The 11,868-nt window shown below is 42.3% G+C and overlaps 1 protein-coding gene and 1 pseudogene across 3 annotated transcripts in view; both read left to right on the top strand.

Moving 5' to 3' along the window:
• LOC146337528 (protein CFDP2 pseudogene) overlaps positions 1 to 11,868 on the top strand; it is a 471,985-nt pseudogene that overhangs the window by 65,596 nt on the left and 394,521 nt on the right. The gene's annotated exons all lie outside the window — the stretch shown is intronic.
• LOC146337530 (forkhead box protein G1-like) lies at positions 10,842 to 11,852 on the top strand. Its single transcript, XM_084816287.1, has one exon. It carries the CDS (start codon positions 10,842 to 10,844, stop codon positions 11,850 to 11,852), a length of 1,011 nt encoding a protein of 336 aa, XP_084672413.1.

Raw genomic sequence — 11,868 nt, forward strand, 5'->3', positions numbered from 1 at the left:
TCCCTGAACCAAAGTAGCAATAGCAAAGGAAGTTCTTTTCCACCTCTTGCTGTCCCCACAGAGTATGCTGAAGCTCAGCAGGTGTGACCCCGAATGCCCGAAAGTTTGCCCAAGATTGCTTTGTGGAACAGTTGTTCCTGATTCAGTATAGTCCCAGATCCATATTTGACTTTCCAACCCAGGGATCGTGGATCCAGTGGTGAGCACATATACTGGGGGAAGTCAGTGGGAGAGCCTCCAAGAAGGATTATACTAACATTGTCCACCAGGGGGCATTGTTGCTTCACGAGTCACCCTTAAACTGATGCTGACTGGGAATGATGGGAATTGTAGTCTGACACATCTAGAAGGCACCAGGTTGGGGAAGGCTTTGTGTTGCTATACTGAAACCAGAGAAAAGGAACCTGATCCATATGTAGCTAAAGCTGCATCCGATTGAACCCCCACTCTGCCCCAAATCTGGGAAAGTACCACAGCTCTAGTGTGTTGCCCATATATTTTATTTTTTTGCCAAGCAAGGCAGAGGTAAAGTTACAATGTTTATGAGTTTTCAAATTAATCTTTTTCTGAACTTTTTCATATATTTTCTTAATACACAAATGCAAGCTCCAGTAGGATAACGCATCATTTGTCAAATGAAATCAATCCACACGCTAGCCAGTTGTGCATCAGTGTATTGATACAACTACATTCTTGCTCATGACTTTTCTAGAACATAAGGCCGCCATATTCCATAAAATTATCCAACTAAGTACTCCTCTCTTTTGACATTATTACCCAAATTAAGGCGTAATCCTATGCACGTTAAGACAGAAAAAAGCCCTACAATTCTCAGCATGCCCCAGCCAGCCATGAACTTGTTTTGGACCATGAAGCTGGTGCAAAGAGCATTGTCTTGATCCGTCCCTCAGCTCTACTTGTGCTTTGGTCTTACTTCACCCCCTCAAGGAGGCTGTAATTCAGGTGCTGGTTTTATGGGGATATCTTGCTGATGGATAAATCCTGTCCGTTTTCACCAGGTGGCCGTGAGGCAGCCGGTTCTCTTCTTGACTTATCACTTAACTAATGAGGTTGCTGAAAGCAACCCCTTTAGCAGGAATCAGTAACCAACCACAGTAGGACTGGTGAGGTTGAATGATCGCTCCTTGCGGTGTAGCCGGATGAGAGGAATTGCTATGGTGAGCAGAAGAAGAAAACCTTTCTGTGGTCTGTGACAAGGACGGAGACCTTTTGGGAGCTAGGGGCTATTTAACAGTCCAAAATGTCCCTTGCCCAAGTGTATTGTTCCATGCTCACCATTTCTCCAAGTAGTGGGAAGTTCCACAGGCAAGGCTACCTGATTTAGGGCACAATCCTATGCATGTTTAGACTGGCTGGCTGGGAAATGCTGAGAGTTGTAGGACTTTTCTTCCTGTCTAAACACATGGTATGGTGCTCTTGGTTTCCTTTGGATTTGTAAAGTGATGCATATTGGGGCAAAACATCCAAACATCACGTATACGCTGATGGGATCTGAGCTAGCAACCACTGACCATGAAATTGATCTTGGGGTTGTGGTGGACAGCTCGGTGATAATGTTGACCCAGTGTGGGGCTGCTGTGAAAAGGCAAATTCTATGTCAGGCAAAATTAGGAAAGGAATCAAGAATAAAACTGCCAAGATCATACTGCCCTTACACAAATCTATGCTGTGACCACACTTGGAATATTGGGTACAGTTCTGATCACTGTACCTCAAAAAGGATATTGTAGAGTTGGAAAAAGTGCAGGAAAGGGCAAGTAAAATGACCAACAGGCTGGAGCAACGCCCCTCTGAGGAAAGGTTACAACATCTTGGACTATTTAGCTTAGAAAAAAAAAGCGAGTAAGGGGGGACATGATAGAGGTGTACAAAATTATGCATGGTGTGGAGAAAGTGGATAGGGAGAAATTTTTCTCCCTCTCTCATAATACTAGAATGCAATGGGGTCATCCCATGAAGCTGATTGGTGGGAGATCCAGGACAGATAAAAGGAAGGGCTTCTTCCACAGCACATAGTTGAACTATGAAATTCACTTCCACAGTGTAGTGATGGCTACTAATTTCAGTGGCTTTAAAAGGGGATTGGACAAATTCATGAAGGATAAGGCTATCAGTGGCCACTAGATAACTCCAGTATCAGAGGCTGTATGCCTATGTACACCAGTTGCTGGGGAACATGGCCAGGCGGGTGCTGTTGCACTCCTGTCCTGTTTGCAGGTTTCCCGTGGGCAGCTGGTTGGCCACTGTGTGAACAGAATGCTGGATTAGATGGACCCTGGGTCTGACCCAGCAGGGCTCTTCTTAGGTTTTTATGAGAGGGCATCAGAGAGCTGAGGTGGGAGATTCAGGACAGATAAAAGAAAGTACTTCATCACACGGCACATAGTTAAACAAGAATATTATTATTTATTACATTTCTATGCCACCCAATAGCTGAAGCTCTCTGGGTGGTTTACAAAGATTAAACACATTAAAAATAAAATATACAGAGATTAAAAACCATTTCCATAAAAACCACATGAACAGACAATATACACAAAAGAAACCTATATCTAAAACAACTTCAAACAAAAAATCTCAATAGCAAACAACCATAACCATAAGACATTCCAGGATCGATTAAAATTAATCATATGCTGCCGAATGCCTGGGAATAGGCATGAATGTGTCATGGCTGCTCCCAACAGGCCATGCTCCTGTCAAGAGGCAATTTGCCATGTTCTGAACCAACTGCAGCTTTCCAACAATGTTGGAGAAGAACCCAATGTAAGCATGCAGGACAACTGTGTCAAGTCTCTAACAATAGCCAAAGGGTGCAGCTTTCCATTTGGGGGCGGGGAGGCCTCCCTTAAGGAGTGGCTGCACCATCTATGTCAGTGGCAGGTTCTGAAGTTACACTTCGCAGCACAGCCCTATCACCATCCGTGTTGCCAGAAGATCATGTGCTTTGAACATAGGCAGGTGCCTTCTACAAAGTCAAGCAGTTGGTCCGTCTAGCTTAGTATGCCTACTCCAACTGGCAACTTGTCTACCAGGGTTTCTGGTAGACAAGGGCCTTTTGCCTGCTTTGTGATTTTTTTCTAACTGGAGACACCAAGGAGATGCCAAGCAGGTGCTACTGAGCTATAACTCTCTCCCCTTAATATCATTTTGGAATCCTCTAGCATCAACGTTCTCTTTTTGCTCAAAATCCTTGTATGGGGAGGGGAGGGAGGGAGGGAGCCCATAGCCTCCTCACGCAACAAAGCAGTTTCCCCTCCCTCCTAGCAGGGTTGAAAGGGGTGTAGGGTTTCCCACTTCTCTCTGTCTGTTCTCTTGCCAGAGCAGGGCGGGGGACCAACCCTCAGTCTTTGCAGCTCCCACAGCCGTATGCCCACAATTCACATAGATGAATGTGCAGCCAGATCCTGCGTGTGTTTACTCAGAAGCAAGTCTCACTGAGTTAAATGGAAGTGTGCAAGGAAGAGAGAGAGAGAGAAGGAAACCCCTTCCCCTACAATTAGCTGCTGTTGGTGTTGCTACTAGGGAGGGGATGGAATTTGTGAGGGCTAGAATGCAACCTGCTATTGCCCTTGGCTGGGGCAATAGCAGCAATAAAGCAGGGGAGGAAAAACACCCTCCACTCAAACTCAGGTTTGTGGCTTGTTTGCCACAGTAGGAATTGCTACCCCATGCTGCCTAACATACAGCACAATCCCTTGTGTGCTTACTTGGAAATAAATCCTGTTATATGCTCAAACTAAGCAGGTACTGGGTTGGTACCTGGATGGGAGACAGTCTGGGAACCCCATGGACACCGCCTTGGGTTCCATCGTGGAAGAAAGACAGGATATAAATGTACTAAGAATATAAATAAATATGCAGTTGGTTTTTCTTCTGGGAAAGTAGGCACAGGGCTAGTGCATTAGTGCTGCAGCAAGCACCCAAAATGCTTGTATATTTGTGTATAGGAGTTCTATGTCCGGAGGGCCCTTGATTCCCATGCATGATGTATGAGAATTCTTGCACAAGTGGCAGCGCTGATCACAATCCTTTAAAAAAAAGAAGTGAGTTGAAAATCCATGCTTCTTTGTCATCACCTTTGCTTCTTGGCAAGGGCTCTGTTTTCTTCATCTTTGCCTTGGCTCCGGATGTCAGCCACAATGGACCAGACTGGGTGGGGTGGGAACATCAATGGAGGTTGTTGCCACTTTACCATTTGTCCTGTTCTTAAATTGAAAATATATTATGGACTAGCGGAATCTGTCTGTTTTGAGGAGGAAGCCATTAATTGTAAAGGCAGATAGGTGAGGTAGTCTCTTGGCCACACCTGAAGCTAATCTGATGCATAAAGGTGGTTTAGCTACTAAAGTGCAGGAAAAAGGTTTAGGGAGGTAGCAAAGAGCAGCAGCCTCGATGTGGAAACAAACGATGTAGGCCAAGTTGTCTTGTCGCATCCCATCTGCAAACAGAAACAGTTGCATAATAGAACTGATGCTGAACTCTGGAAGTCCCTAGGTTGGTTGTCAAATTCAGAGGATGTTTTGTCCCCATTTTGTAGTCCAGATGAAACGCCAGGACTTTGAAATAAGCCCCCCCCCCCCGCCACCGCCCCGCAGGTGTTTCTCAGGGCCCCAGCTTACCCTAGCCTACTCCCAATTATGTCAATGGGACATGTCAGGGCCTAGAGGCCTCCCACCACAGACCGGACCTTGTCACAGAGAGGAAAATGATTTCCTCAAGGCCAGACAATAAAGTCATAATGGCAGAGGTGGGACTCAAAACAAGGCCTCTCAGATCCACTCATAACTTTCTGCCTGTTGAAAGGCTCCCACATCACACTCTGTGGCCTGTACAAGGCCATCACCTAGGCAACGTATGATTAAAAGGAACAAGTTGTTGAGGAGAAATTTCCCCTCCATTTTTGTTGTGCTAATGGCAAAGATAAAGAATGCGAAGGGTGTCTCTGGCCCCTGGGTAGCCCTCAGGTATCGGGGGAGCAGCCACAGCGGGAGAAGCGCAGACGCCTTTGCAAATTCTGTCAGGAAATTGATCCAAGCTAAAGGGGAACCGAGGCAAGCCACACCAGCTGCCCAGATGTTGAGAGATGGGGAACGGGGACGCAGAGGCGGGACTGCCAAGCGTGGAGAGATGGCAAGGGTCTGGCGGGAGATGGGATGGTGTGGAGCTGAAAGAAGCGGAGGGGCTGGAATCGGAGCAGGGGGAGCAATTAGGCACTTGACAAAGTGGTGTTTTTAATGGAAGTGAAAGAAACTGACAAAACACGCTGGGAAAAAGACGGCAGAGGGACAGCCTCAAGGGTTGCAACTGCATACCCTCCCACGATACCTGTTTCATAGGTACTCAAGGGCGGCTGACGCCATTTTGGGGGCAGAGGTGAAAAATCAAAATGGCAGCGCCAGACAAACCTGCCAGTTAATACGAGGGCAAACTCTGGCGCAAAGTTCTCTTCCTGTGCAAACCTCATTGAATGCGTGGGTTGTACAGCAAATGGTATGAAAAAAAGAGGTTCATAGAATCATAGAACAGAAGGGTTAGAAGGGGCCTATAAGACCATCAAGTCCTACCCCTGTGTACCTCTTTATTATATTTATTTTATTAGTAGTATATATATACTGCCTTATTTGCTAAAAAAACAAAACAGAACAAAACATGAAGGTGCTGATGGCTCTTCTACATAGCCTATATAGCCTGGTTGCAGCAGAAAATGACACCCATGCCAAAAAAACAAAAACAAAAAATCGAATGGGGAGGGAAACTCAGAGCATATTTAGTCCCAAAATGAGGGCTACTACTTATTAAGCTCTCCTTTCAAAATCATCAAGATCTTTTTTTTCTGCCCCAGATCAAAACCGAGAACATGAACAATATTTTTTTAAGTGTTTGTGTGGGATGTAAAAAGGTTGCTAGTGACAGAACAGATCCCTTGCCTTGAAAAATGTAAGCTGATTTAAAGTCATTTTTTGTTTGTCTCTCAGTTCTTATTTTTCCATTCTTAGATTACTAAGCTGTGAAATGTCAGTGGAGATCTTCATAAAGACCCAACTCAATTTAAAAAAATGAGAATTTCATTTTCACAGACAAATAGTTAATGGTTCTCAGGACCATTCGAACTATGTTCTACAATGCAAGTAAAATTTAGATGTTTGTAAACCTCATGATGTTAAAGCCAGCTTCATGGTATATTTGTCCAGCTGCACAAAATTAATTCAATTTCTTCCTCCCTCCCTCCATAACAGTCTGCTACTTTTTGTTGTAGCAAAAATAGTTGGTTGGTTTCCTTTTTAACATTTTATGAAGTCATTTTTCAGGGACCTTCAATCCCTTTTTCTTTTCTTTCAAAACAGCCCATTTTACAGAGAATGAAAAGTCCCACTATAAATCATCCTTTAATTTAATTTATTTCTTTTTTGACACCTCCAAACTATAACTTTTCATTAAAAAAGAAAATTTGGAACAATGTTATTCTCAGTAGAAAGATTATTCCCTGCTGTTTTGTTTTCTGATTAGACCTTTTAATAATAACTTTAAAAAAGAACTATTTGAAATGTCTAATTCTTATTTGCTGGTTGTAGTGTTAACACAATTGTGTGTGTTTCCCTTTCAGCTCTCTTGGAGGACATTTATCTTTCATTTTTTTTAAGTATAAATTAAAACTCGCAGAAAAAAGGTACCTAGTGAGAAATGTAAAGAGGTTCCAAATTAGGATTACTAAACAATTCCAAGATTTTATTCCATCTAAAATTAATACATAAATGTTTAGAAACGACTTGGGGACACAGTCTAGTAGTAGCAAGTTTTCCTGTGCACAGTCCGTTGAAATGAAGTGTGTGTGTGTGGGCGGGGGACCTTTGTGCTTTTTCACAGCTCCATTCATGTCAATGGAGCTTGCCCTGGAGAACTTGCCCTAAGGTTACAATCAAATTCAGTGAAAATGAAATGGGAGTCCCCCACCCTTCTCTGCACTTGGCAGTAGATTACATCATATAGCCAGGATCTGAACAATTATTGAATCAAGCCCAAAGACTATAGTTTTCTGTAGAGCAGACTCCCATGCTGAATTATAAGCTACGTTTAAAACTCATCTCAGTTTCTCAAAAAGCCTGCCCATCTGGCTTCAGGGACTGCTGTTTGGAAACATAATCCCTAAGACGGCTTTAGTCCAATGGAACTAGCGGGATAGTTCATTTGATCCTGGTCTTATCTAGAGATGCGAAGGCCTGGAAAAAAAAAACCAGAAAAAAATAGAGGTGGGGGAGAACCAGAAACATCAGGAGGAAACAAGGTGGTTTTTCCCCTTTTTTTCCCAGGTATTTTTTAGAAAGGGGGGGTAAATGTTTCTGTTTTTTCCTTATTTTTTCCTCCAAGCCATCACATCTCTATTCTTGTCCCCAAATTAAGGAATTTTCAGGATGTCTTTAATTGAAGAAATAGCTGGGGAAGAATTACCTAGACACCCACTGGCCAATTTCATTTAATTGTTTGTAGGAGATAGTCCCTAAGAAACTGACCACATAGGTATTCATTATGATAAATATCGTCTCCACAAGATTCTAGTGTTGATCAGTTACCTACTATTCAAGGATGGTTATGTTAAGATCTGGAATGTTGTTAAAAGTATTAAAGGAATGCAGCCATTATATTAGCATGAGAGAAGGCAGACGCAAAAGGGAACATTTGAAACAAACTGGGACTCATTTAATTTTGGGAGAAATTAGCAAGATTTTTTAAAGTCCTATATTTACTTGAAAAGAACTAGAGTACATGCATTAATTTGGAAATGGTGGGAATTATCAAAATTTGTATTTAAAAGCTATATTTTATTTTATTAAAACAAATATTTGTTTAGATAGGGTTTAATTAACTGGATTATGGTTCACTACCTATACAGTGGAAATTTAAATACACATAATTTATTTCATATTTTCAAAGAAATCATAACTCATTTTAAAATATGCATAAAGTAATGTATCATCCCAAATATATTATAGAAATAATTAAACACACACAAATCCAAAATTAGCAAATATAAAAAAAAAATTGCAAAAATAGTATAAAAAATAAATTAAAAAATAGTTGATTTTTTCATACTTACCACAGAAATACTCCGGTTCAAAAGTGCCTGATCTAAATGGACATCAAGGACACATAAATTAAAATTTCCTTCCAAAAATAATTTTAAATCAGTATTAATTACAAACCAGTGCACAGAGGGCTTTTATGTTTCTGTTTTTGTTTTAAGTCTTATGTGATGTAGAAAATTCAGAATCTTTCATGAGTACCTCAAAACGCACATAGTAAAAAGCAGGAGGCCTGTAGAGATGTTATAGCATGACTGGCTGGTGGATGCTGGGAGCTGTAGTCCCAACTCACCAGGTGAGCAGCAGACTGGGAAAGGCTGGTGGAGCAACAACAAATCAGGAAGTTCGCATTTTGCCTCTGCCCTGAACACACGAGGGCTGCTTCAAGACAGGTGGCTCCTAGCAGTAGCCAGTCATTGCACTTCAGTGGTAAGCGACAAGCAGAATTCCAACGGAGCTACTAGGCTTTCTCTGTGTGTCCATCCCACAATGTTCCGTCCACACTAGTGACCATGACATAGCCATGAGAATGGAGAAAGTGCAATTCACCAGAGCAGTAATTTGTTAAAAACATGTTCCCAGTTATTTAATTTGCATTATAGCGCTTATTTGTTAAAGCACAATTGTCCAATTGCTGTCATGCCTTGTAAAAATGCTCAGACATCAAATGTTCTAGCCGTGTCTTTATATCAGAAGTTTTGTATTGGAAAGGTTTAGTTGAAAAACAAAGAAATGTTAAAATGGCGATTACTGGAAAGGCAGTTGGTGTGTGCATGTGTGTTTTAGTAATGTTTTATATTAATGCTATTGCACTCTCTCTAGTCCGTGAAAGCTTATGCAATAATAAATTTATTAACAGTTATCAAAAAATAGAATGAAGGTATGCTGAATTATGATAAATTTATCTGCCCAATAATTCACTGCACACATTGAAATTGTGCCTAGTCTTGGAAAGACAGAAGAGTAATGCTAAGAACAATCTACACTTGCGAGACTGCACTACTGTTCCATTCTTAAAAAGAAAAAAGAAGTTAGATTATCTGCAGTCTGACAGAAAACTAAGAAAACCAGTCTGACTGGGGAAGGACAGGATGAAAATGACTGGATGACATAGTGTGGATGTCCTGTAAAATGTGAGCAAATGAAGTGTGGCTATCCAAACCTAAATGCTTGGTGTGGAACGGAGGCACCCCCGGTGGCCTTGAACAAGCCCCTCTCTCTCAGGCTTGGCCTGCCATGTTTTTATTGTCCTACCTTCAAAGGTTGTTGTAAGTATGGTATATCTGTGAAGTGCTTTGAACCCTCATGAAAGAATCAGGACACCTGATTTTGATGAATTGTTAATCTTTATTCTATCTTCCTAAAAGAGACTCCTGTCTTTTTTAGTAATCTTTAATAAAGTTATATTTTGAACTGGCTTTAAATCTTTTAATGTGTCATATGAATGTGTTATTTTGCCCATGCATGTTTTATGTCCCAACTTGGTGAGGCAAGGGATGAAGGCATGATAAATATGTACAAATAAATACATAAAAAAATAATGTTACTATATTTTCAAGGCATGTTTTAAAATATGCACATTAATATTTCTTGGGAAAGGATAATTGGTTGGATTTCATGCAGTTAATTATTCATTATGTTTGAAGGCAAAGGGGATATTATTTTGCAAAATGGATTCAATCTGTCCCTTGTGGTTTGGAAAGCAGAGACCATAAGACTCTGTCTTGTTTGTGTAGAAGATATTTTAAAACATTTTTAAAACGTTATTTTCCACCCTAACATGTCTTACAAAATACTGGTGTTCTGTTGCTGGGTTCTGTATCCAGTAATGCATTTTGTATCAAATCAAAGGAACTGCAGTTGTGTTAGTATAACAGGTTTACGCAGTACGGATGGAAGAATACAGACAGTAATTTTGATAGTTGTAATTGTATAATTGATCAATCAAGAAGCAATTAACAACAAGCAGGTATACCAATCAACAATCAGTTGCTCCTTCTAATAATTATTCTTTAAACTAAGAAACACGGAATCTGGGCAAGACAAGTGTTTAGACTGAGGAGACCTGGATTAAAATTCCCACATTAGACTCTTAGCCTAATGTACTTCATACGGCTGTTGCTAGAATAAAATGGGGGTGGGGGGGAATACAGCCCTGAACTCTTTGAAGAAAGGGTGAGATTTAAAAGGTATGTGTTTTCTAAAAATCTGGGCAAGACAGCATATATACACTTTTGCAGGGGAAAGAGGAGAAACTCATCACTACAGCAAACCAATACCATATTAGAGGTGGAAATTAATTGCAATGTAACTGAGGGATTCCAAGGAAAAACTATGAAATGCTAATATGCATCATACCAAAATTTAGGCTATGGACCATTCCAGTACTCTTCTTCCTGATGTAAATAAATACTAATCTCACTGGTGTGTGATAACCACCTTGGTCATCAAAGCTAGAGAAATGCACTCTATCCCACTACTCACAAGTGAATGGGAGAGGAAAGGGTGTGGATAACAACACTGTCAAGATGGGATTGGCTAAAGAGCAAGATGGCTAGGCATCTTGATTGGCTAAAAAGAGAGGGAACTTTGGTGATGGCAGTGGTTGACTTGGGAGTGGCTACTTTGCCCCTGCATTAAGCAAAATATCCAGTTGATTTGCTGGACAGGTTGGCTGGGACTGTTGACTGTTGTGTGGACCCAAGAAGACCCATCTCCCTCCGCCTTCTCTTGTCAGCAATGGAAGGGTTAAATGCAAACAGCTGGGTCCTGAAATCTCCCTTCAGCATCACCAACCTCCTTCAAGATGCGGCCTCAAGCAAAGCTCCCCAGGGACCTCTGTCATCACCGCTGGGGGGAGAACAGAACGGAATGGCAGCCGGTGAAGAACGCCAGAGGTTGGGAAAAGACAATCTTTCTGGGGAAGGGGAAGGGAAACTCGAGAAGCCGCCTTTCAGCTACAATGCCCTGATTATGATGGCCATCCGTCAGAGTCCAGAGAAGCGCCTCACGCTCAATGGCATATATGAATTCATCATGGCAAACTTCCCTTACTACAAGGAGAACAAGCAAGGGTGGCAGAATTCCATCCGTCACAACCTCAGCCTGAACAAATGCTTTGTCAAGGTGCCCCGGCACTACGACGACCCTGGTAAAGGCAACTACTGGATGTTGGACCCTTCCAGTGAGGATGTCTTCATTGGAGGTGCCACTGGCAAGCTTAGGAGGAGGTCCCCTGCTTCCCGGGCCAAGCTGGCCTTCAGGAGAGGAGCTAGGCTAGCTTCTGCTGGGGTTACCCTCACTGGATCCCTCTACTGGCCTTTGCCTCCTCTCTATGGGGCCTCCTCCACTTACCTGGGTCATCACCCTAGCTCCTTCTCTTCTATTTTCTCCCATCAAGCTATTACTTCTCCAGGGACGCACGGACAGATTGAAGGAAATGGCCCTTATGGCAACCGCCAACACATTGCCACAACGTTGTTGACTTCAGCCGTACCCTGCAGCCTCGCCATACCAGACTACCTGGACTCCTGCTCTGTCAACGTCCTGGCAGGCCAGGCAGGTTACATCTTCTCTCAGAGACACCATCACACCTTGCCGATAAACTCCCCAGCTAGCCTCCCATCCAAATGCACCGGAGATCTCCTCGGCGAAGTTTCTCCAACTTTTCCTGGACGATTTCCTCCAGAGTTCCCAAACTACTTCACTTTTCATAACCAGAGAGCTCCATTTAATCCAAGTCTGCCTTGAATATATCCCTTTCCAC

This window comes from Heloderma suspectum, chromosome 10 (genome assembly GCF_057233095.1).
Source record: "Heloderma suspectum isolate Gila_16-S chromosome 10, 16-S_ref, whole genome shotgun sequence".
Lineage (NCBI taxonomy): Eukaryota > Metazoa > Chordata > Lepidosauria > Squamata > Helodermatidae > Heloderma > Heloderma suspectum.

Excerpts from the sequence above, each read along its gene's own strand:
- LOC146337530 (XM_084816287.1), top strand. The coding sequence starts at position 10,842 with ATGGAAGGGTTAAATGCAAACAGCTGGGTCCTGAAATCTCCCTTCAGC.